The 27,298-nt window shown below is 39.2% G+C and overlaps 1 protein-coding gene across 1 annotated transcript in view; it reads left to right on the forward strand.

Annotated features, from left to right (window-relative positions):
• Positions 1-489: 489 nt before the first annotated feature.
• Positions 490-27,298, forward strand: part of CDH13 (cadherin 13) — a 512,113-nt gene continuing 485,304 nt past the window's right edge. Inside the window, exon 1 of the mRNA XM_075161497.1 lies at positions 490-654. Within this exon, the coding sequence (XP_075017598.1) occupies positions 610-654 (45 nt within the window). The 5' untranslated portion in view covers positions 490-609. The remainder of the gene's footprint in view (positions 655-27,298) is intronic.

Consider the following 27,298-nt stretch of genomic DNA (forward strand, 5'->3'; position numbering starts at 1 on the left):
TTCTGCAGGCTAGAATTGATCTGTCTTCATTGTGATTTGTGAGATTGAGGGGAAAACACAAAATATAATCTGTATTTCTGCTGCACTGAAAAATTTCACTGTGTTCTTCTAAGGCTTGGAAGTAACTAAAACTGCAGTGGTCATTTTTTTGATTTATTGAAAATAAAGCATACCTTATTAACATTTTAATAAAGAGAATCTCTTTGCAGTGGTGCTCAGAGTTGCTCTTATTTCTCTCTGTGCAATTCCATTCTCTAAAAGGGAAAATACTATTGAGATCTGTAAGGCATGATTTGTTAGACTGAAACTAAACACACAAATACACCAAAGCAAAATGCTTTCTAAAGGTGCTGTGTTTGTGAGAGGTGCTTGCCCAATATGTGTGATGCAAAATGGGGATGCTTTGTGAAGAAATCATCCTTGTAAAGCCATTGGTTCTGGTCATCAGACTCTATCCAATGCTTTAGTGATGATGCTGCTGATCTATTTGGGAAGTTGGCTGGCTCTCAAGGCAGAGTCTCTTCTCAAAGGCTGTTTCACAGTGAAAATATGCTCAGTGCAGCCGAGTGCATGAATGAAAAAGCCTCTGGTACCTTCTAGTCTGGCAAAATGCAGCACAAAACTCAACTTACTCTGTCCTTTCTGCTGTCCCAGGTAAGAAATGTGTGTTTTTTCCTTGTTTTCTTTCACCTTCCTGCTCCTGTGCATTTGGATTTGAAAGTATTTGTAATTCAGGTCTGATTTCTGAGTGATTATACATTGCTTGAATTACTATTGAAAGATGCAAGATCTGTGCTGTAAGCCAGTTGCTAGGAATGTAGAATCTCGTAGTTCCTTGATTTACAATTACAACAAATTTGCTGTGTGATATATAGCATTTTTTGTTTCCCTTCAGGAAGGGTGGTGGGGGGAATCTTTCAAGTGTCTCGGTAGCAGCTGCAGCAGCAGTATTTTCTGTCATATCAAATGCTGCAACTTTGATTTGCCTCTTTTCTCTGTGGCTTTTGCCGGGTAGTAGGCTTATAGGCTATTATAGGCAGCTCACATTATTTATTGCTTCTTAAAAAAAAAAAAGAGGAGGGGGAATATGGAGTAAAAATAAAATCAGACCTTGCCAAAGGTTCCCTTCCCCGTACTCTCTTGATAGATTGTAATACTCTGTTAGTGACTTGCTATGTAGCCTTTCTCTTATTAAACGTAATAGATCCCCCTCTGCCAGAAAGCAGAGGAAAAAACACCCAGCCTTAAAAACACTGCTGCTGCTGTCTGTCAAAGCAAAGGGACTCGCTGGGCTTTGACTTCTCAATACCTTCTGGTTGCTCTCTTTTCCTCTTGCTGCTGTTACGGGGCTCACTTTTTGGAAGCTCTGTGGAGGTTTGAAAATCCTTTGTTGTTGTCCAGCTTAAATGCATCCTTCCTTCTTTTGTCTTAGGAGCTTTGTAAACTCTTGCATTTAGTGACAGTGGCACTGGCGTCCTGTGCACTGAGTAGAGATAAAAGTTAATTCCTTTTTGACTTGCAACGGAGTGGTTTTGTTAACCCTTAGGGGGTTGGTAGGTTTTAGAGCATCAAACTAGTGCTCGGGACACTGAGTCTGTGCACTCCTGCCTGCAATCTCCAGCAGGCATTTAGTCTGCTTTTTCAAAATAGGGAGTTAATAAGGAGAAAAATGGTGAGGGATCGCTGTTGGGAGAGCTTTATTGCTGAGAGGAGATACATCAAGAGTGTGTAAGTAGGAAGCAATAGGGTGAACTGAATGCATATATGCTGTGGGTCAAGGCTAGGATATTTGGGTCCTGGCTTACCCTGAGAAAGAGTAAAAGCATTAACGTGGGTGGCTGAAGTTACGCGGCGGTAGGAGACTCCGTGACTGGGAACTCATGTGAGCAAGCACATAGGCATTTGGGTGGGTTCAGGATAACAGTCCTGCTTCAGGGAGTGTAACAAATGAAAGCAGCTGCTTTGGGCCATAGGTATGGTGCCTGAATGCACTGGTGAAGGATGAGTTTGAGGAGCCAGAGCAGCATGTGCCGGGGATATACTCAGAGTTTCTTGCAGGGCCTCCCTAACAGCTTGGACTGAGGCTCTGTGGACTGTGTAGGAGGGCTGGCCAGTGGGCAGCTTGCCAGCTCTGCTGAGACTGGCTGCAGAGAGTGGGCAAGCTGCTGCTCCTGGGGAGGGCTCTCTGGTGGGCTGGGGATGCCCAAAGGTCTCCTGGGGAGGAGAAGTTGTCAAAGTGGGCTGAGATCCAGCCTGGGCATGCAGCTGGGCTGGCAAAGCTGCCAGTGGGAGGCAATGGTCAGGGAGCAGAGGGGCTGGGGGGAGAGGGCACAGACGGTGTAAAGGTAATCTGAGGATATACTGAGCTGGTGCTCCCTCGCCTTGGGCTTGAGACCTGCCATCTGGACTGCGGTTTACTTGCTGTTCTCTGTCTTTTCAGTCCTTTTTTTGTACATCTTCTTTAGCACACTACTGAATTAACCAGCTTGAGTTTGGATTTTCTTTAGCGGTCCCTTGTAGGAAAAGCAGTATGTTTATGATAGAGGAGAAAAGACTTCTAAGGTCTATTAAACCACATAGCTGGCATTTTTTTAACATCAGTAACCACTTAAAATCTGACAAGGTGCAGAACACCCGATTCTGAAAACAACTGTGCACTTTACTGATAACTTTCAACAACTTCAGAGTTTCTTCTCTTGTTGGGCTGAGATGAGCTCGAATATACTGCAGGGCTGAGCTTGTGGTGCCTTAGCATTGCTTTGTATTTAAGTGCTTAAACTGCACCCCACCTTCTTTATTAGCATATGTAGTTTATCTGGCAATGTCTCTACCTGGTGATTTAACACCTCTCCAAATTTACTTTATAGATCATGTCTAAGAGTTAATGAATTAGGGAATGAATTAGAATATAATAAGGAAGTGTACATAAATCTGTCTTCAGGTGTAAGGTTGTTGAATATTGGCAGGTTAAAGTGTGAACTGACGGTGATAGCATGCTAGGGAAGGAAAAGGGAATTACTGAAATGCTGTTTGGCTTTTCTCTTTGACACACCACATGCACAACTTTGATATGACAAGAAAAGTAAACAGAAGAATGTGAGAAACAACGTATTAAACAAATGCAGCCATCTGGCTGTGTAGTGGTTGTAACACATTTTGAGATTTTTTTCTTAAGTTTTCTTTTTTCTCCCTTAGCAGTAGCAATAATGTCTCATATAAAACAATTCTAGTGGAACCTGCAAACCTCAATTTTGATAAAATGGTTTCTAAGCAATAGCAATCTAGTAATTCAATACTTTCTGTGGAAGTAGAAGATAGGAATAACTTTGTTTCAAAGTAATGATAGCAAAGTTTACAGTGTAGAAAGAAGTTTGAGGAAATTCTTATATTCATAAGAACGTGAACTGAAAAAAGGTTTATTTTTAATTAAAAGATCACTTCTAAAACTAGTATTTGTGTTTTCTTGGTCTGCATCCAATTCAACTGCATTTGTTAAATATTACAAAAAAATTACCTTTTGAGGCATTAAAAGGGTGAGGATGGGGAATTGCTCTTTCAGCCCATTAAGTATGTTTGTAAACATACTTAAGTAAGTATGTATGTTGTGCTAAACAGGTGGGAGATAAATGAATTTTTTTCTTTTGCAAAGATTTAGTCTACACTACTACAAACTTGTTTGTCCTGTTTTCACCAAGAGGAAAATGGAACATCAGCTGGAATAGCTGAGGAAGATATGTTTCTAGTAATTCATTAATTCAGGATCACCTTTAAAACTAGAAAGCATATCTATACTATACAGCTTTATTGATCTGAAGTGACAATAAAAACTAAGTGTACTCTGGTAGCTTGTGCAGTTCACTATACACTGTACAGTAAGCAGTAAATACATACAGATTTTTAAATCTATCAAATCAGAGTGGTTTTTACATTTTTCTCAAAGGATATTTTCTAAGGCCTATACACAAAATATTTGTTTTAAAACAAAAGTTGTTCACCGGCTTGCTTTTGTATGTTATGCATTTCATGCAGACAGATTAATCAACGTAATATTTGTAAGTAAAGCTTACAAGATGAGGAAAAAAAATTTTTTTGATAGCTTTAACAATAACTGTCATGTTTCACTGGGTTGCAACTAAGTCAATTGGAAAAAAAGTATAGATGTCACGAGCTTGTCATTATAGTGAATAGTGAAAATTAGTCCTAAAACTCTTTCCCCAAATGCATAGCCCACACTGCTGCATTCTTAAGCTTTTTTTTTTTTCAAATCTCTCCAGAAGAGGGCTCCATGCACAGCTTGAAAGTCAGCATCCATGTATTAAAAGAAAAAGAAACTTATAAGCTTCAGGAAAAAAGAAAAATCTTGCCCACACAAACTCTGTTGATATAACATTAAAGATTATGTTCAAATTCTGACCAAGCATTTCCATGTTGTATCTTTTTGCTGTAGGTCTTATTTTGTTTAAGACTGCTTATTGAGAATTTTAGAGAGAAAGTCCTATATCTCTTGTGATATATCTGAGTTCTAAAAATGCTTTAATATGTTAGAGAAACTCAATTGCCAATTATTATGTATAATTATTTGTACTGATGAGCATCTTGTGAGCAGGCTGATACTTACTCCTGACAGTTTCAGGCCATCGTTTTTGGTTATGTAGCCAAAAAGATCTTCCACTTGCATATCTCATTCAAAAGGTGATGCCTCCCAAAACACAGAGCCATTCTAGCAGTCATGCTGTGCTATTTGTCAAATGTTGCCTTGGAGGGAAGGGTGGCCCCTGGTGAATTAGTATGACTTTAGGCAACAGCTCTTAACCTTTTAAAGATATTCCTATACAGGACTTGACCAGACTCCTTACTGCTAAACAAGGGGGATTTGTTACATGAGTGGAAACTGATCATGAAAATGCTGCTAGAGTTATGGCATTACAATTAAACCCACTTTGTTGTGTACCACTTGAGACTCTATCTTTCAATTTAAGATGTAGCTCAGGCAATATGTTGGGACTTGGTTTCTGTTTCTGATGATCAAAAATTGAAAATGGTTATTCTAGTACATGCAATATCTTTGTGCCATGATCCATTGGGGGTTATTGACTTCATTTTTAGTGACTTGTCAGCTAGGAAATGAGTATTTCTAAAAGGTATCTTAATAGACCAGTGCAACAGGAGCTATTAGAACTATGTAGATGGCAACAGTGGTGCCTGTTCAAGAAGACATGAAGTTCTGCCTTTCATTTTCTTCCTGTTTGTTGTTAGATAAGTAGGCTCTTCCCATTCTATTTGTATGTCCGGGCAGGCTAAGTAGCAGAGCTGTTACTGTTATACTTTTCCTGCATCACTGCTGGAGTCAAACTCTTATCTGCAGCTGCTGGGTTATACCCATGTGCTGTGTGTCAGGATTTTGGCCTCTGGTTTCAGAGGTCCTATGCCAGCATAAACCTTCCAGGAGGAGGGGGGCTTCATTTGGTACTCAAGACAGAAATGTCAGGTTAATGGATTTTTTTTAATTGTTTCATGGAAATAATTTCTTCATTCCATCTTTGATGGATCCAAGCACCAAATTCACTTTTTTGTGTATCACTAGTATTCTAACCAGCAAAGCTTCATCTGTGCAGGCAAAAAGACAAATCTACCATGTCCACTGGGGAGGAGAGAGAGAATGAGAGGGATTTATCATCCTTAGGAGACTAAATGGGCTATAGCTCTTCCCAGTTAACTCTGGATGATATTAGTGGGTTCTTGATCATCGCCATATGGTTGCACTGTGCCCTGCCCTAATCACCAGATGGATGGGACCAGCCCAGATGGAGACACAGTTTTTTCTGTCACTTCATGTGTCCTGCAGCTAGCACAATGTTAGTGTATACAAATCAGTAGGATATTAAATGCCAAAAAGGAGTGAAAAATAAGACTTGCTTTATTAACCACTGTTTCATTATTCAAATGTCTTGGAAATTTGCCCACTGCTGTTTTTTTTTTTCAGTGTTGTGATGTGGCCTGTATTCTCTGTCAAATGGAAGAATCTAATTCTTTGAAAGCCTTACTGTTTTGTATGAAGGGAACTCATTCCACTAGTAACTTATCCAATATTCTACTGTTTTGCACCATTAATTTTCTTGGCTAAAGAAAAAAGGAGGAATATAAGATTTGGTTTGATGGAGCCGGTTAAAACAGTTCTAAGAACAGACTAAAATAAATATGAACTATTAAGGGTGGGGTGAATCTTTTCAGCACACAGCAGTTTATCAGTATCTCTAACCACTTGGAAAAGCTGATTAAGGTGTTTAAATAACTTCTCATATCTATGAATATCCATGTATGGACGTCTAACTTGGTATCTTTATGGGCCTTGTTTTTAGGGAACGGAACATCCACCTTCAAGCTTTTGAAGTGTCTCATATGGGCACCCATATGCAGCTCTCTGGAATGAATAAGATTTTTATTGCTTAAGGTTCCTCAGACTCCATTTTGATAAACGTTCTACTCCCAAAACTATCATTTTAAAAAAAACCTAAGAATAGCTATCTCTTTCAGTCTAAACTCTTTTGTTCTCTTGCTGCGAACAACTAATGTTTAATTCCTTATTGGTAATGGCAATGTATATATTTCTAAGCTAATATTTAATTCCCAAGGACTTTGCAGTCTGGTATGTAATGAACAGCAAATAATTCTTGCGTGTATGAAGGCTGTGTTAGTAGGAGTACAGACAGAAAGTGCGTTTCTAAAACTTTGAAGAAGTTTTTGGCAAATGAGTAATCACAGCAGATGGACCTTGTGGTACTTGTGTGTAACAAGGACTCAAAATGTTGAAAACCATGGGTTCTAGGCCATTAAGCTGTCACCGCACTGTTAATATGACTGTATGCAAAGAAATATGTATACAAACAATTTGAATTTAGGATATGAGATGCTCATTTGCAAATGTATACCTGTAAGCTTTTCTCAGCTATTACTACTTGTGTGCTGAAGACTACTGTCGAAGGTTACCTCCTTTTCCTCCCCTGAGCTATGCTAAGTGTAAGTGCTCCTCATCTGCTCCAGGGCAAAGTTGGCAAACTCTGCTGGAAACACAGCTGGGGGAGTATTGATTCTATACATTAATGGCTGTCTGCCACATGGATAGTAACACATCTGTGGGAGAGGTAGAAAGAGGATGAATAACTTTTCATATTGCTTCAAATCAATCCAGAAAACTGTTAGCACATTGAATTTTGTTTGAATTGCTATGGAGCAAAAAAGCATGTTACAACATAGTTATCATGCTTATAATCGGCTCATCTACTTTATAGACACTTAATCTATTTCTTTTCATTGTCTTGGCATAACATGGAATTGCAAGAAAGGTTTCTGTGCAAACTGTCTTTAAAGAAGAGTCTCAGAGTCAAACATAGGGGATTTTTGAACCCATAAGAGTAAAATAAAAGCTGGCAGCTGTCCATGGAGTCACTGTGTAAAGGCAGAAATTCTAAGCTGCTGTAAATTCATCTGGATCCACCAGGGAGCTATCCCAGCATGCATAAATTAGGAGTATGATCCATAGCTTGTATAGACAGCATACAAGTATGGAGGCAGGGGGAAAATCATGTAAAGTTGCCACTTTCCCAGCCTATTAGAGTTTTCTTGATGTAAGATGGTCTTTGAAGTGTGTCTATTACATTTAACTTTGAGCCAACTGTTGGTAACTGCTTGGGAACAGAGAAAACCCTGGGAACAGTGTTCCCAAGGTCTTGCATTTTCCCATAGACAAACTTGCTGGCTTTGAGTTCCCCTACTGCCAAATAAGGTGTATTTATACATTTCTCTAGAGACAGCCCTCTGTTTTCCCTGAGGAACCACATTTTATCAGACAACAAACAGCTATATCAAAATCTGAGAGCTGAACATAGCACTGCTCTATAGCTGACAAATCAGGAAATCTAGAGCATCTGGTACTTTGCTCTCTAAGTGAAAGGAGATGGAATTAGCCACTAGAATTGGATGGGCATTTCCCTCCCCATTAAACCTATTGTTTCAGAGCTCTGTCAGAGCAACTCCCACTGTGCTATGCAGCAGCAATGGATATCTCAGCTGCAGGTTTGAGCTGATCAGCATAGTTAGATAACTGGCCAAATTAAAAGGTGTTCAGTTTGACCTTCTGCTAAGGTAAGATAACTGGTCTTGCAAATGCCAGGAAGTCATGGGTATTATCTACCATTCTTACTCAGGTGAAATGCAAAATGAAAAACCTGTGGGTAAAGATAATAAGAATTAACTTAAAATAGGACAATACATAAAAATCAGGTTTTGATTTCTGGGCATGTGTATTAGCCTGCTACCTGAAGGTTGTACTGTGTGTCAGGCTCAGTGGTTTTATTTTCTTTTCCAAAATGTCTTTCATTTTCACAATTCATGATTTGATTGAACTATCTGGACTCTGAACTCCATAAATCTTGATTTATGAGTATCGATAATCCTATTAATTTACTGATATACAGCTCTGACCTGAACGCTAAGGTAGTTAGGGCCATATTTGATCACCTCTCCTTGATATGTGGCAATAACATTGCAGGAGACATTATTCAATGGGACAAAGATGTAAGGATGGTCATTAAAGCCTAGCAGTAGTGGGGAGTATGCCTTTTTGCACCCACTTAACACTACTGTTCAGAAATAGATAAGGATCTGACATTTGCTTCTATTTTTGGAGTCATTTTCTTCTAATGCTTTTAATTAAAAGATCTCATTTAAAAAGGATAAAGAAGAATACAATCTTCAGTTTTAAATGTCATCAATAGTTTTCCCTAATTGTTGGATCTATGCAGTTTAGTTATCAATGCAGAAGTGTGGCGTTCTGTGCAGTGAGGATATTGATTATTGCAATCTGACAAAACAGCAGCTCTTTAGATGATAATTTCAGATACAATGTGTTACCAGGAAATAAGGTAAGGGTGCTGGGAATAAATCATGAAACTTTTGTATCTTGTGGAAATGACTTCTGGTCTTGCACATCTCTCAACTTTGGTTTTCTGAGTTTGCAATAGCAAAACACTGTTGCTCACACTAATATGGGAGCAGGTCTCCGGTGGACATGAATTGATTGCATTGCCTCGCTTTGCGTTATCTAGGTGAAGGATGGTTAGTATCAATGCCATGTGCATTTCTACTGTGTACGTATTGGGAGGCTTACACGGTTTCTATTACTATTATATCTGAGCACCCTGCAAATGGTAATGAATTTATCCTTGCTTCCCTAAAATAAATGCTGAGTTACGACAGGAACATTATTCTGAAATGGGAGACAGCCTCCAACATCTGCCTTTTTCAATGACTTTAGTTCTATTATCTTAGTTGAGTAATGATGTAGGCTGCTATCACTTTTGCTGCTGGTGTTGATTCAGTAGTGACAGTTCATTGTACTATAGAAAGATTAATTCTGATTGGAGGGAGCCCAGAATAAATTCAGTCTTTAGGCCAATCAGAAACTGGTGTATGTAGTACTATTTTAATAATGCCGCTCAACTTTCAAGAATATAATTAGTTATGATTTGCCAAAAAAACTGCCTATCTCTATACAGCTAGTATTTTGCATATAGAGGAAACTAAGAAGAGAAAATGTTTGGCTAATCATAACTGCACAGAGTTCTTTTAGGCATAAGGAAAATGGAGTGTACTTGCTTGTAACTGGTGTTTATGTGATGGCTGCTGGGAAAATGATCAGTTGGAGCAGAGGAGGAGGATGAGGCTGGCAGCGCTATAATATACTCTCAGTATTTGAGGCCAAAACAGTTTGGGGTAGAAGACAGGGGCAGATAACATACAACGAATTATGCTTCCAGTGCTTGGGTAGGGGAGAGGTGCGGGATTTTTCCACTGCAGCGTGAGACATAGTCTCAATGGCATATTTCCCACACTGTCTGTTCACTGGTAAAAGTTTGCACTTTCCTTCCTTTCCTCAGATTAGAGGAGGCAGAGCTACCAAGCTTGGGCACCTGTGGTAGGAGGTGAGCTGCCTGGTCATGGCTGTTCCATTCCTATGTCAAGCTTCTGGAAGTGTGATGTTGCTGTCCTGAAGTGTCATTGTTAGTGAGATGCACCAAAATGTTTAAATTTCTAGGGAGGACGATGATGCGTGGACGGACCATTTTTTACAAGCCTGAAACATGAGAATCTGTAGACTTGTTTGGACTATTGAAAGATAATCTCTGACTTTGTGGAACAGCTGCCTCTTCCTATATGGTTATGTCCCTCTGAAATGAGAATTCAGTCTTCTTACACTTGCTTCATGAGAATACAATTTTCAAAGCTTTTGTTCTTTCATGAGTCAAAGGTGCACAAGCACAGAACCTGTTTCTTGCTGTGCATGGGAACTAAACATTGATTATGGGTGGCTGAAAGAGTTTGGCTAAAATAGAAACTGACTTGGTTGTCTGCCATAACTCATGTTGAACCTGAACAAAATTGTTTTTCCAACTTGTTCTTGACTTCTGATTTCTGTATGCTCTGTGTTTGTGGCGTCTAGCTGGGATATGAAGGAAGAAAAAGCAATCATGCACAGCACAAGTGGTTCTCCCTGCCTTACCTCCAGGCTGACTGGAAGCATCAGCATTCCTGTAATTTCCTTGTTCAAATTACTTTTCCCTTTGTTCTACTTCATCTGCTCAAAAAATTCAGATAGTCTGAGTGCTTTTAGTTTTTCTACTCAAACTTTGTTCCAGAACTTCTAGTTTTGGGGGGAAGGATGAATACTTTTTACTACTGTGTTTTAACTTCTCTTAGATGGGCTTCAGTACGCCCTTTTGGAAAGTCCATCCCTGTTCTTGGTGCTTATAGATGGTTTTTCTTTTGGTGATAGATGAGACAATGATGTGGATTTTCCTGCAGCATGAGGAAAACCAGACACACATAAGGAGTCACATTCCTTGACATTTTACATAGGTCCTGGTTATTTTCACTGGGTGATCTGCAGATTGCCTAGAGTTAGTGCAGTGTTAAATTGTAATCTTTAGCTAATGTGGTAGGCAACAATAAGCATTGTACTATTGGTATTCATGTGTCTGGCCCAAATCTTGTGCGTTTCTTGGTATGTTCATATTACCCTATTCCTTTCTCCCTAGTCCCCTAAGGCAGTCTAGTTCTATCTGCATATGTGGAAAAGAATTTAATTTGTCCGCCCTGTTAATGGTTTTAAGTTGCTGATTTCTTAGAGCCAGAAGTGCTGGGATAGTTATTTAGTAATAAACATGCTGGATTTCATCCAGCTGCTGGATTTCTTGTCCCTTTCCTTGGCTGACTGAGCAATACAAGAAAGAAGATCAAACCTTAACACACAAAAATGGAAGGGAAAACAAAACCAAGAGAAAAAGAAAAACAAAATTGTATTCAATATCCTGTAACATTTTCCAGTTGTTAGGATTTGGAAAGCAGCCTTTTTATATTTGCGATACAGGTAACAGGTTGTGTATAGGAATGGAGCACAGAATCTAGTCTGATTCTGCTTGATTTCCACATCTTCCTTTACATGCAATCTTACCTGGTAGCTGACACTCATATCCAGAGCTCTTGCTCATATCTGGATCTGAAGTTGTTGGCTTCAGGAAACAGCAGTACTTTACTCTGTTATACGCACATTTGTGCGTGCCTCGGCATGCTGGTTTGAGAGGCAGGAAATTTAATCCTTTGTAAAACTCTGTATCTGTTTCCAGCACTCATTAGCTGTCCAGCCACAGAACTCTCCTCTCTTCTACGTTTTATGTTTTGCTGGGACTTTTTTATTATCATTTGCTGTATGTCTTAATGGACAATATTTATCTCTGTCTGCTGCTTTGACATTATTGTGTTCATGATCATTAAATCCATTCTACTGATGCTTTAGGAAACTTGTTACTGCTTAGGAGATACGTTCCCCTAATTGACTAGTTGGCTGGGGAGGGAATGGCAAAGGAGAGAACAGAGGACAAAGTGGGTATAAGATGTGAGGTGAAAGCAGCCTTCATTGCAGGAAAGCACATTGCAGTTTCTTTTGAAACTGTTTGCACGTCACTTTTTTAACTGTCTTGAAAAGATTTCTATGTATATTGGAAAGGTGGTTTCTCACACATCCTCTGTGTAACACAAGCCTACTTTTTAACTGCATACTGGTGGAAGTGAGTATGTCCCAGAGAAAATGGAAAGGTAGGAAAGGCCCAGAGAACCTGGGAGGGGAAGTACAACTCTGTTATGGATTTCCAGCAATAAATATGAAGCAAGCCAGATACGAGGAAAAGCTAGGCAATGTCTTGCTGAAATGAGTATTAAGGGCCAGCTGTTATGAGAGATAAATGCTCCAAAGTTTTGTCAGATGTTGTGATTTCCCTCCCCCTATCACTTTTGCTAATATATAATTTCACAGGTTTATCCCCTTTCTCTTATTTTCTGACATCTCTTAGAGGCCAGCTGAAGAGCAAAGATTAAAGGGAAGAGAACCTGACTTCAGGCACATTTGCAAACTAGCTGTTAGTTTTCTGCAGGTTCTTCCATGCTTAAAACAGAAACAGCCCCCTGACAACTGAGCATACAATTCATGTACGATGGATCTACTTCTGACGCTGTATTTCTGGGATGTTTGCACGACTCAGATTCATCTGGCAGTGCTTGAGTTTAAGCACTGATAAAGAGAACACAGCAGAGGGCAAATATATTTGACCTTTCAAAACAGTGAAAAGAAAACAAAAATAGAAAAATAGTTACTTTGCAGTTTTTCCTTGTACGTGTGTAACGACCGCAAGCAAACTAGCATTCTTATTTCTGCCTTGGGAGCCTGGGTAGCACAGACGCTTCTAGGCCTGAGATCTACTGTCTTATACCTGCTATTCCCAGGACAGCGTGTGTGACTTGGCCTGACATTGGAGTAGAGGTTCAAGTCAACTTTGATTTCTCTAGTCCAGGGGTTGGCCTGTAGTTCAGGTCTGCTGCATCCCAAAATCTTTACTGTTTGATAAGCTATTCTTGTATAATTGGCATGCTGGTCTTGGTTCACCTGCCTGATGGGCAGGAGTCTGTATTTCAAGTGTAAAGTATCACTGCAACTGTCACTTTAAATAAGTAGTACCAATACAGAAGTAAGGCTCAGGCACTTGTGGAAAGTTTCTGCCAAAATCCTACAGCCTTAGTTAGCTTGGATGCAGCCACCTCCTAATACTGCTGTGACCAACTTTAAAAAGCGAGTAATCCAAGGGTGCTGTATGGTGTAAATACCCCTGTTCAGTTAGCACTGCAGTGGGCTTACTGCAGGGTTCAGCCTTGCCCTGAGTTAACCCCTCCTAGGAGAGCTGGGGTTTTTAAATAGCAGTGTGGCTGAGTCAGGGCATGCCAGGCCTGTCACGCTGCCGCTCCCCATGTCATGACTGCTCCTGGGGAATACGTGTGGTTCTGGATATGGTTCCAAATATGATGGGAACTGAAGATCCTCCCTCCTTTTCCTCATAAAACTGTTGTTGATTTGTGAGCACATTCCTTTGCTTTAAAAGCAAAGGAAGTACAAATAGTACATCTCTCCCAGCCTGCAAGCTAGAGATGTACATGTTGTGCAGAATTTTGTGCCAAGCTCTGGGGGTAGGGGTAGGTTTTGAATGAAGTGATCAGGGTAAATTTTTCTCTTAAACCTCTTTGGGGAAGGGAGGGAAGGCTATGTAGCACCTGGGGTAGGGCTCTGATCTGGTATTGCTACAATTATTTTTGGTATTTCTAAAACTACTTTGCAGTTGGTGCATTGGAATTTAGATGGTTTTTGGGTCTGAAGCTGCTTAACTGTAAACAATAGCCTCTCCTTGATTTATTTGTACTACCCTGTTGCCTGTCATATGCTGGCCAAGTCCAGCGCAGCAGGGAGAAATGTTTTTCCCGTCTCATCCCCCTTTCTTATTTCCTGGTTCACTGTGTAGTCGCCTTCTGTGGCTGTGGTTAAATGAATTTCATTAATAGCAAATCTTGAGCAATCCGCTTAAATAATAATCAGTGTGTCTTTTAATTTGCCCTTCTTCCATACATTTGTTGTGAATCGGTGGCCTATCTGATCAGCTACCTACCTTAGCACCTGTAAACGAATCTCTCTGGTTTTGTTCAGTGCTATTGGCAAGGCTTCTTGCTGAAGCAGGGCTGCTGGAAGGTATGTAGTACTAAAAAGAGAGGGAGACAAAAAAGTGTGACTGCGGTTTAATGGGTAGCGAGCATCCTTCAAGGAAGGGATTCCTTGGTATTCAGTCTTATTTAGTAACTCTTTGCTGTAAAATATATAATTAGTCCCTGGATAAGCAGCACTAGTACATCAAACTTGCCATCCTATCTAGTTTTAACTGTTCCCTTCAAAGTTATGCTCCTTTTCACTTAGTCTCCTTCTGGCCCAAGGCATCTTAGTTGTGTGACAGCCTAGCTTTGGCTGGACAAAAGTAGGGCAGGGAGCTTTCTTAAGCAATAGCTGTGGCTTTGAATGTCCTTAGGTTGAGGAAGGTTTTGAGCTTTGGCCTTCCCCTTGCCCAGAAGACTCTTTGTGGACTTTTTTTTTAACTTACCTCTTTAGACAGTGCTGCTTCATTAAGAATCTGAACTGTGAAGCAGTGCCTTTTCCCACCAGCCACGTGCATAAGGCTCACCTTTGGCTTGAACACAAAGTTTGCTGTCAGCCTTGTCCCATTACCAAATATAGCATAAATCTTACTGACAAGGTTTCCAGGCAGCTGTGGCTGGGGGGATGTAGGTGGTGAATGTGTCTGAACGACAGAAGTAGTTTCTGATCTCAGTACTTGATACTGAAGCACATGCACCAACAGGCCCAGGAGAAGAGGTCGTTTCTTCTCTGTCCCTTGCCCTGTTTCCATGTGGACATCCTCCCTTGAGCTGCGGCTTGCCTTGCTGTGCTTGCCTAGCATGCCTGGGGGTCAGAGCCCACCCCTGGCACCAGGGAATGGCTGCTGGCCCTGGTAGGGATAACTGTGCTCACAGCACTTGGAGCTTTGCTTCTCTCTTAACAGCCTCATCCTTCTTGAGCATCTTGATTTCAAGTGTCTGTTGAAGCACTGTAAACAGATTTCCTTCGGTTCTGCAGCACTACATGCTGTGTTGCAATACATTTTGTCTACTTTAAAGCTGTTAGTGATTCATTAGTTTACAGTTCCAAAAACCAATTCCAAAGGGATCACTCATCTCCCTAGAGCAGTGAAGATATTTTCAAGCTGGCTACACAGTGCTATGGCAGTGTTTTTGAGACTTGCCTGGTTCAAATCATGTGGCAGTGATAATGCCAAAGGCTGCCAATTCAACGGAGGGTTGCACACAGATTCCATGGGTGGGAACTTGCAATATTATTAGACACAGCTAATAATAGTTCCTCTTGACTTCTGAAATGTCAGAATGGTCTTGTGAGTAACTGCACTTTGGAAAGCATTAACCTTTTGTTTGCCACCAAGAGTAGTCCCTGACGTGTTCAATGCTGCATTATGCTTGTAACACGTAAAGAAAGTATACTGGAAACCAGGAGCCCTACTGTATCTGTCTGCAAATTGACTAGTGTCAAGATCTGAGTTGCAGCATCAGTCTGGGGACTCATGACTCTGTCCTGTGTGTGTGCAATGACTGGAAAGATGAGCTTCTGCTATTCAGAGGTGCCTAAGATCTAAAGAGCATGCCTCTGCCTCATTTTCCTCATCTGCAAAGGGCTTTGAAACCTCATAGTGAGAAATCTTTAGTGTACTATTTAAAAAAAAAAAAGCTAACATAAAGAAGCAACTCTGTTTTCTTTGAGAGGGGTCAGTTACTGTCTACAGACTGTCCTGGAGTTGGATCTCCAGGGTTTCTGGAGTTTCTGAGTATATCTCCCAGACCAATTGCTCTAGAGCTGGGTCTTCTGGCAGGGAACAGTAACTCGGCTTTGCAGAGAACTTCAAAAGTTTTCAATTGCTTTATGAACCAAATGAAACCAAAAGTAAAAAATCTCTGAATGCTCTGTGGAACTAAGTTAATACTCTTTCTTACACTAGCCATTTATTTCTTTTTGCTGTCTAGTGCTTTGAGCAAGGTACAGCAGTATGTCTCCAGCTGCAGGATTTACTGTAAGATTTTTATGGACTGCTGGAGGCCAGTCAGTAAGGGATTTTGATATGTTGGCTCCAGCATGGTAGAAACTGATAAATGAAAAAACTACAAAAACAAGTTCTTAGTCAAAAGATGTTAGCAGTTAGGGTGAGAAATTAAGCCATGAGCTTTTGTGTCCTTTTGAGGATATAACTAAAAGCATAGCTCGGAGGCAGATGAGCTGACTTTCGAGAGATGCTGGACACTTGTCTCTTCTTGTCATTTGACTAAAGTTGGGGCACTTGCCTCTTGCGAATACAGAGATGCATGGGAATTGCATGAAGCCAAGCCCTTAGTTGGAGAGCAATGCAAATACAGGGGAAAGACAGATGACCTATATTTAGAGTGCCTCTTCTCAATTGCTTTTTACAGCTATTTATTATAGTTAAGAACACCTGGTGGATGTATCTTTCAAGGCAGAATTGCATCACTGGGGGCTATGAATAACCTTACATAATGAAGGGACCTCACTTTCTGCATGCTACTATATCTCTAATTCTTATTTTCCTGACTTCTATGAGAATAATATCATTTAAGAGCAAGGAGAACTAAAGTACAAAGCAAGAAAGTAGCTTGTGCAAATTCCTATAGGAAGACTTTAACAAGTACAATGCAGTCACAGCTCAGAAGCCCCAAATCACCTACCAGTACACATTGTCCCTGGTACTGAGAACCCAGAACAACATGCCTTGTTCAGGGGGGATCTTAGAAAGAGTATTGCACTCTTTCTATTTATTAGAACTAAAACTTTAATTACAGTAACTAGTTTGTATCTTAATGAAAAATCCATCCCTCTATTTCTGCAGTGCATCTTACTGCCAGCATTTAATCCTTGTCTTAAAGATATGTTGCAGTCTTCTTGTCACAATGAAGATGTATTTTTAGTGTGCTTGGGGAATTGCAGTTAACAGAATGACTTCACCCGAAGGGGAAGCTTGACTGTTGTCATTTTGTTCTTGTTAAATAATCTGAAATACATCATTGACATCAATGCTTTACTAAAAGTAAAATAAGATTAGGATCAATGGGTTTTTAAGAATATTTTCCTTTTTCCCATCCGAGTTTCTTTTTTTTCTTAAGGAGTACGCTGTCATTTTCTTTGCTTGGCAACTTAAATTAAATCTTGCTTGTGAGCATTTAAAGCAAGTTGTGTGCTTACAAATCTGAAAATAAAAGCAGAAAAGATTTCTCTTATTATAAGTTGTCTTATTGCTCCTATATTTACTATACCTCATCCCCTCTGCCCTCTAAATCATGATAATCGGGTGCTGAAAAACGTATTTTATATGAGCATCCATGTGAGTCCTGGCAGATGGACAATGGAGTCCTCTCACCGTTGCTGGATAAACCGTCTTGCACAGACTCTCAGAAGTCATCAGGCTGTCCTTCATTTCAAGTTCATCCTCCTTTGTCATCCTCATAGGTGTTAATGTGCAAAGGCATTCGAGGAATTATGAAACGAAATTGTAGGTATTCTTAGAGATGCAGTGTCAAACAACTCAGTAGCACATGTCACAATTGCGGGATCCATGTTTCTGTCATGCTTTAAACTCGTTGAAAGAATTAAGTTCCTATTCTCTCTGTGTGCTGTCTGCAGTTAGCTGTGATCAAAGAAAGAGTGGAGGTGGTCTACTAGGAATGCTTCTCCCCTTCTGCATGAAAGAACAAATTACTACAGTTTTCTCCTTCATTGGAATAATGTGTTCATCTACCCACTTCTGAGCTCAGTCAACAACTCTTTTAGCGAAGTATTGGTGCAGACACTAAATTCTTCTCTGACTGCTCAAACTGCCACGTAAGTCACTCTTTGCCATTGTTTGCAGTCTTACTCTGGGATGGTCTGAGGAAGGAAACAGTGAGAAGTGTTATCTGCCCAAACTTCCCCACATGACCAAGTTGGTGGTCTCCTTTCTATGTAGTATAGTATCCTGTGCAGCCCAGAAATATCATATAACAATCTTTAGTGTCCTCAGTGAAATGTTAGCTAGAAGTCTTACATCAAATAATTTGCAGCTGACTACTGCAAATGGATTTTTTTTGGTTTTTTTATAGCATGACTCAAACTAGAGGTTAAACCTAATAGTTAAGAATTAGCTATTCAAATATTTCTCCTGTATGTGGAACACTTGGTAAGAAACAAAGTAATATTGTCCAATAGGAGTGATGCAATTTAAATATGAATTTGCATTATGGCAGCCATATGCATACATTAGTTCAATACTAGCACTTTTTTCTTAGACTTCTATGTTTTAGGTTATGCAGCATTTGAATTGCAAGACCTTAAAAAGAAATGCTTGATTTTTAAACTGTGTCATCATTTTGGTATTATACTTGAGAACAATGATTGTGATGTTGTTTCTAAAAATCCAAGATGTATATCTGTTAAGTATCAGTAACAGTTAAGCATTTTGTTTATTTGCTGCTTTTAATATTTGTGGTATTAACAGATAATAAAAATCAGATTTTCGTTCTCTGACAAGTCCTTATAATTCAATTAAGCTAGGATTTTTTTTAAACAAAAGTATGATTTGAAAGAGAATAAGCCTCCCTGAACTTTTAGGGATCATGCATATATCTGAATGTCCTTGCTGTTCTCATTACTCTAATCATTGTAAGCTGTAAGCCCACTCAAAATATTATCTAAGCACTGACAACATCCTCAGTGTTAGTACAATGCATTAAAAAAACATCTTTTGTGCAATCTCTGTTCTTAAGGACAAACCACCTAATTAGCTGACCTGCCTGAAACACACACTGCTGTGTTTCTGTTTACTCCCAAAGGTAATGCTTGGTTTGTAACTCGTTATTCTCTTAACTTAAATTCATGCCTTAAGATTGAAGCTTCTGAACTTAAAAAAAGAAAAAAAAAAAAAAAATTGAGCTCAATTTGGGCTTCAAGTTCCTCTAAACTGAGTCTGATATGTGCATATAAAATCCAATTGAACACAGTCATGACTTTTGCTCTTATGTTTTGAACATCTGTGTATTTTTGAACACACTCAAACTCGCATAACTGGTATGAAAGCAAGTGCTTAAATAAGCTGTTTTGAAGAGCAAGGATTGAGTGTCTTTATATCTTCAAAGTAACCTAGTCCAGCTGCATAGTAGACTTGTGGGTTTATGCTTGCTGAATTCTTACAGTGAAAGCAATGATAAAGAAACAGCAACTGGGAGCCAGAAATGTGCACAGAGTAGTTTGAAGGACTGGCCTATTACAAGTACAAATAAAGGCTCGCCAGGTTTGATAGCTTTTAAAATGTCTGGTTGTTATCCTAAAGAACATCGTTCGGGACAATATGGATTCTTTCCTTCCTACACAGTTTCCTATTCATTTTTAACCACAAGTGCTCCCTGCCTAAACATGCAGCCTCACTGAGGGGTTTCTTATTTGGACAATCATAACTCATGTGAATTATAGCCAAAAGGATTTGGGCCTGTATAAGCCATAGGAGTTGTCACTTTAAGATTCTGAAAATACTTGTTCCCGAGAGAATACTGATGGGATGTTTAAAAAAGAGCCTGAAAGCAAAGTGTTAAAATATGTGCAGTCCTTAGAGATGCATCAGGTATAACTATATGCAGAGCAACTTAGAGCAGACTACAAAATGGTGTTTTTATTTTCCCCTGTGGTGCAATGTTATAGCAGAGAATTGTGTATAAAGGGGGAAATGGAATGTGCTTCCTTTTTTCTCCTTCTTTTAAATACAGTGACATGTCCTAATTTAGACCTAATTTTCATTCCTGTAACATTACTTGTAATAACGTCTAAAGTCCTCAGAATTAATTTGACTGGAAAAATTCCAGAAGGACTTTCAATTTTTCTCATTAAAAACATTATAGATGTCTTAATTAGGCACTGTTATTAATGGTAATATTACTCAATTTAGAACTACACACTTAAGATGTGGTTACCTCTAGCGTGATTAGTCAGAGAAGCTCTGCTACGCAAGGATGCACACTAGCATTTTGAGCAGTTAAATATTTAGAGCCAGATGCTCAGCTGTGTAAATTGTGTGGCTACTGCGACCTCAGTGGAGCTAGACTAGTATACATTAACTGAGGGTCTGATATCTAAAGTTATAAACAATCGTTTCTGGCTGATCTCCTTCACTATTTCTCCTTTTCTTTTCCCTTCTGGCATTTGCTCATTTTTTTTTTTCTCTAAATTATGTACTTATAGTAGAAGAAGTTTATGAAGTAATACATATATATTCTTGTCTCCAGTATAAGTTGTTTAACTGCTGAAATTAAGCTGGAGCCACTCTGCACTTGTATTTGTTTTTCTCCATATTATATGCCAGGGGGATTTCACTGACTTAAGTGAACTTGGTCCTGATTAAGAACACAGTTCGAGGACTTTTTCACAGTGCCTTTGACTCTAATGGGCTCTGTTACAAGCTTCAAGTTGTGGTAATTTGCTTTACTTGGTGAGGACCTTCTGCTGCTACATGTGAGGGTAGAATTAGGTGGAATATTTTATTTGCTTGCCTAGACACAGATTTATACAAACTTTTAAAATACTCTGTGGACCAGTTAATGTGTGTATTTTCCTGTTAGAAGATTGAAGGGAGGTATTTAGATTTACTATATTTGTGCCTGGCTTCATTAGTACATAAGAATCCACGACAGTTTTCAGTTCTATAATTACTGGCTGTCACTCCTGTTTGATGTTACTTATGTTTATTGTGATTGTGGATGGGAAAGGCTGTTAGCTATGTTGGCTATTGCGTGCTGCTCTGTGACTTTAATTGGGGAGCTTGTACAAAATAAAGCCTGTACTTTGATTATCATCAGGATATTCATTTAAACACTCCCCCCCGCCCCCCCCCCCCCCCCAAATCCCACAACAAATGTTCCAGCTTTTTAAATTATTTGGAAAGTGAGGTGTCTAAATGAAATTGAATGTAACATCGCAAATTTTTGTATGTTCTGTTACTCAGTAATCCCAGTGTTTAGATTCCAAGTGCTTTCAATGTGTAAAATGTCGCCTTAGCTGTGTACAAGCTCATTTGCGTGGCAGAAAAAGATGATCCTTACATGAACTGTGTGAAACCCAGACTTGTGTCATCTTGCAGGTAGTTTAACCATGAAATGAACAGTCATCATGCATTCAGGTTAAGATGGACAGATGTGCATGAGGCTGTTAAAGCAAAAGGCATCTGGATATATATTTGGTATATGGGATACTATTGAAATCTCAAAATGGTACAGACATTTGCATCTGTTCAGTGATGTATATAATGACAAGTTTTTTGGGGTAGTAGGGTGTGAAGCTTAAAAGAAACTTAATGGTTTTTCCTTTAATAAATCATTTGACTACAGCAGTGTCATCTTTTATTAGCTTGTAATTTTGTAAAAGTTAAAATTGAGCATAATGTTGCATATAATTCTAGAACATCTGGTAGCAATATCTAGTAGCAGCTGTTTAGTACCTGAAATATAAACAAAACATGATTTTATCCATGGCTGTCACAATTAATTTTCTTGGAAGTACTAGTTTTGGAGTAGGTGCACTAGGAAATAGGACTGGTTAGAAGAAAGAATGGGTGGAAAACAAGATATTGTTCAAAACTTGAGCAAATAGAACAGAGGATTGCACAAGATCTGGATTAGGAATAGTGGTGTGTTTATAAAAAGATTTTTTTTTTTTTCCCTACTGAAATAAAAGAGGAAAACTTTAACTTATTTTAGGATTTCTTCTATAGTCCTTAAATATGCTGTGCTTTGGTACTGAAGTGCATCCTATTAACACAATTTTAACAGATCACAAACTTTTCGTATTGTTTTTTTTTTTATTCCCTAGCACCAGGGAAATTATCTGGTGCTTTGTCTGTGTTGATATATGTATAATTGCATTACTGTCCCTTGAGCACTAGAAGAGAAAAAAAACCCACAAAAACAACAAACAAACTCCCAAAACAAACCCACAAACAAAACGGGGGGAGAAAAAAGTAAAAATGAGGTGAGAGCAGTGTTTTTTCCCTTCTGTAGTTCACTTGATGCTTTTACTGTCTTGTTCTAACTTGGGATTCAAAGGAAATGTGTAGGCTGCATTGTCACATGGACCAGAGAGCAGACAGAGAAAATGTGCCTTTGGGCTGCTGCAATTTGTATTGCAACCTGTAATACCACCCAGATGCCCATTCTGAAGTTTCATGTTTCGGGCTTTCTCTTTCTGTCCCAGGGCATCAGATATATTTGTTGCTTGAGGGCGAGAAGATGATGTAGCATCGGTTGCACCTGCTGAGGCTCCTGTTGATATGGGGAATTTAACTTTTTCTTTTTTTTGAGGTGGGTATTGCCCACCCAGTGTATTTCAGACACCCCTAGCAATAGGAGGTGGTGTGTGGTAGAACTGACGATGCACAGTCAAGTAGCTGTTTGTGTGGCATGTCTCTATAAACTGTTCCTTTTAAATGTTGCCACTGTAAGAAGCAGAGACGTTAGCCAAAGAATCTGACTTTAGTGTTACTTGTAGCAGATTCTGGTCATTCTGGAGTCAATGGTGGGATTTATACAGAAGCAGATTAAGATCTCAGAATGTTACCGAGCACCAAAAAAAGTACATGTGGCCCTACCATCTTTTCCTTCTCTTTTGATGCCCCTTTCCTGATTCTCTGGGGTGTAAATTCTGTTTAGGGCACCAATATTCTAGCAATCCATTTATCCAGTCATGTTTAAAATGCCTGTACGTAATAATATCACTTCAAGGATAGAATAATGTTGATATTTGACACATGAATAAGATCTTCTCACTCTATATTTATGATAAGGACCCCTGATGAGGGCAAATGGTTAACTGTGATACTGGCTGTCTGTTTTTCCTTTTCACTTCCTAGTAAGGACACAAGAGGACTCTTTAAGAACATGAGCACAATGAAGTTTATTTCTGTCTGGGGCATTGGTTTTCTTTTGATGTTTGTTTATTTCCAGCAGTGATTAAAAGTCACCCTTTTGGCATCTTGATCGGTGCCTAGCATGAGTCTGAACATATTTGTTGCAGAACAAGTAGATCTGTGGCTGTGTGGGCACAATTTTTGATTAATTCTAGGCACATTTAACTAGAAAAATTCCTATTATTTTCTGTTACAGTGAAGTGACACTTTTAATGGATGATTCAGGTGCTTTACCTATAAGGTGATTTTAAAAATATTATGCAGTATTGATGTTCAAGTGCAAATAATTTCTAATCATGGCCTTATGCTGCAGGATGCTAAATATCAGTAATTTTATATTATAATTCATTATGGATGACATTCTGGACTTCTGGTAATGTCAGGATTTCACCATAAGTGTCTTACTTAGGAAAAAAAAAATGACATTTCAATTCTTTCTTAATCTAATAATCACATAATCATTTTGTACATCATCTTATTCTAAAGGCTTGGAAGTGCACCACAAACTGTGACCTAAATCCTGCAGATTTTAACTCATCTATGAAATATAAGTTCTTGTATGTGTGTACATAGGGTACTTGTATTCATTTCTAAATGCTTACAGGATCTTGGCTTGATTCTGTGTACAGTGTATTCCCTTGCAACTAAACCTTAGCTGTTGCTGTTTGGAATATGACGATCTTTCAAACAGCAAATGCAACAAATCATTGCCAGGTTACAGCTACTGCAGCTTGAACAGGAGAGTTTTCAGTCTGTATTAACAATTTAGGTTCCTCTCCTGGGAAAGAGGAAAGTGTGGATTTGAGTCATCTGTGGATGGAGGATGAAACAGAGTGTGAGTGAATGCTCTTGGCACTAGACAGAAAAATAAAGAGGATACAAACCCATTACCTTGTCATCTTCCTCTGTCACTTGAAAAGACTGATCTCCTGAATGAGAAGGAGTAGGTTACAATGAAAGGGCAAAATTAAGTCTTCAGTATCTCAAATAGAAGGAGCTTCATCCTACAGCCCTTGAGATGGCATTAGCTGTTCTCATATATGCTTAGGACTGATCTAGCACTAGCCAACTATCTTGCTGTTGTCTGTGTCTATACTATTAAATTGTCTTACTCTGCATGCAGAATGCTTATTAGAAATGGTTTCTACCCTGTGTTAATTCCCAAATGTGCCAGGGTACTGTTAGTGGGAGCTTGCTGGGATAGCCCGAGAGCTTTTGTATAGCACCAGCTGCCTCTAAACTTTTGCGCACTGTGCAGACTTTTTATGTCCCGTTCTTTGTGTCGGGTCTTCTGGACTACAGTTGTTACTGACCCTCTCTGTGTAGGGAATAGAGATCATAGACATCTCTGGGGCTCCTGAATTCTGGGGTTGTGAATCTGAAAATTAATGGGACTCTGACCTTTTCAGTTCCTTGTAGCCAATAAGCCTATAAAAGGCAACAGTTGCTTCACCTTACGTTATTTAATCTCAAACCTGTAAGAGAAGCTGGTTAAGATGGCAAAGATTTATTTTGTGTAGAGCATGCATGCCAAGTTCATGTCAAGAACTCTTTTATATCTGCTTTTCTAATCTATTTTAGCCAAAGCAAGCAAAACTCTCATTGTAAGATTTTAATTCACTTCGTTTGGGAGAGGTTTGGTGAAGGTATTACAGTACTTCTCTGTTAGAGAGAGAGGGAGATTTTTGGAGACTTCAAAACTCAACTGGAGGAGGCCCTGAACGATGTGGTCTGACTTTGAAGCTTTGAGCAGGATGTTGGACTAGCTGACTTCCAGAGGCCTCTTTCAACCTCGAGTATTCTGTGACTCTCTGGTGATCTCGTTACTTGTAATACTCTTCTTGCAAAATGCTCTCCTTTCTCCTTATGGACATATTTATCTTACAAACTGAAATTTGTTTGTGGTCTTATTGTACCTTTTAAAAATGGGAAGAATAAAACCTATGTATTGCGAGGGAAATTACTCCCTGGCACGATCGCAAACTGAAAGTAGGTTTTTGATATCTAATAAACAAGAGGAAAAACTTCTAATACTGTCAGCATTTCTGATTATGTCTTTCATTCCCTATAATTCATTCTGGCTTTTTGATGACAAATTGTAGCAACTGCAACTTCAACAATTTCCCAAGTGCTGTTGGTAGCTTGTGTCATGATGTAATAGCAACTTACAGTTGATAGGCTTTGAATTTTGACTTTCTGTTCCTAGCAAGCTAATGCAGGCTTTCTATTTTGCTGTATCTGTGCTCCAGTAAGTGGGTTGGTATTGTGGAGGACGTTCTACTGTGCTGTCATGATATTTCTTTTCTGAAAGAAAAGACTAAGTTCTTTCAGCGTTTAAGTGTAACAGGGAAGGGGACCTGTTTGATCTCATCATTGAACAAATTCTAGACTTCTTGAGGTTGGGCTTGGATTGTGCCTTTCTGTGTTCTGAAGAGGTTCAATGGCCTTATTAAATAAAAATTTTAATATCACTAAGTCAGGTGTGGAGATTTTTATCAATCCAACATCTGGTTATCTTTTTTTTTCCTGCATTGCAGCAGAATCTAGAGATCCTGTATCAGAGACCCAGTATATTGCTTATCTTTCTAAAACTGTTCTTGTATTTCTCATTGAGAGAAAAAGGCAAGATATTGATGAGGAGAGGACGTACTGTTGCAAGTACTGTTATGAGTGTAACACGGCCTTTTCAGCTTGTTAGCAGCCCTTAATAGTTGCCTGTTGCTGCAAGCATAAGTGAATTTTGAAGAGATTTTGATTGAGTAACATAGTGACTTTGTACGCTTTTATTTTCAGATTTTTTTTTTAGGAGAGGCAGCATCAATCCTCATTGAATATAGGCATTTTTATGGCTCTTTACAATCTCTGCTCCCATTTATTGAAATGTCAGCTATCTCTTCTACCAGTGATGTGAACAGCAATGCAAACATTTTCTCTCATGCTGCTACTCTGACCTGGGAAGGAGCTATCTGCAACATTTGCAAGACTACTTTGTAGTCCTCATTCAACTGTTCTTTAAAATTCTCCTCTGTTGTAATGCATCAGTAACTGCTCTGTGGAGTAATTTGCAAGTAACGCTAATCAGTACTATATTATAATCCTCTCTGAATTATTTGTTGTATCCTAGGCTGGACGCCTGGGGCATATGATTTTTTGCTTCTGCATTTGTGTGTGCACGGGCCCTGACCCACAGAAACCTATATGTATAAATAACAAACATTAATGCAAATCCCAGAGAGCTTAGATAAATCTGACCAAGCTTAGTACGAAACCTTCATGGTATTGACTCTGCACCTGAATCTCTTGAACATGCCCGTGACACTTCTTGTATTAATTCACAGGCAGATTTCCTAATGGTGTTTCCTGTTTTGCTCCCTTCTGGCACTTACCAATTAGTGAATAAAAGGCAGCTTTGAGAGCAAGATAGGAGGAGGAGATGTATTCATACCATCCAGATTTAAGAGCCTAAGCTAGATACCTAGGCTTTCTGATGGTAATTGAGCCTTTAGTAGGCAAATGAAAGCATCTAAATTAGGAGCCTGCTTGTTTCTTCCGACAGTGTCATGAAGCTGTGTGCCTCATTTTGACAAGTTCTGTAGTGTGAATAATCTAAGCTAGTCTCATTTATTTTTTCAAGGCCCTATGAGCATGAAAAGGGGAGATTGAACTGTGGAGACAAACCTCTGAACTCCTTCATTGGGGGCTTTAGAGTGCCACCCTCTGCGTGCAAGTTGTGAAAGAGAGGGGATTGCTCTCTAGTGCAAGACCCAAGAGATGGGTTATGCTGGATGAGAATGTTGCTAGAAGCTCTCTATACTCTTGGTTTTGTTTCCCTTTTTGGGAGAACTAGGCAAATACCTAACCGGAATGATCCAGTTAATGAATAGAAAAGAAGTAAGAATCTGGCTAATCAGTTTACAATGTTTTGTAGGCCTCTGAACTGAGGAGAGACCATTCCGAGTATAATTTAACTTTCTTCTCCTCGTTGTAATCATTACAAAAATGTCCTATGCATTTTCATGATTTCACTACATATACTTTTCCAATGTTTTCTTGTTGAACCTTGTGCCAGCTCTTATGGCTCAGATAAACAGGCTTTTGATATAACATTTTAAATCTGGTGTAAAAAATGTGGTGTGTGAGGGCTTTTTGCCATTTGCATGTTATACTGTGGCACTTAAAAGCATGACCGTTTATTCTGTTGTATGACATGGGATGCATCTCTGGCCAATATACTCAAGGTCAGACTGCTTTAGTGCTGTTAGCTGCCATTAGCTTGTAACTTAAATGAATACAGGCAAAGTGGAGACATCATATAAATA

The sequence above is a fragment of the Calonectris borealis genome, chromosome 12 (assembly GCF_964195595.1).
Source record: "Calonectris borealis chromosome 12, bCalBor7.hap1.2, whole genome shotgun sequence".
Lineage (NCBI taxonomy): Eukaryota > Metazoa > Chordata > Aves > Procellariiformes > Procellariidae > Calonectris > Calonectris borealis.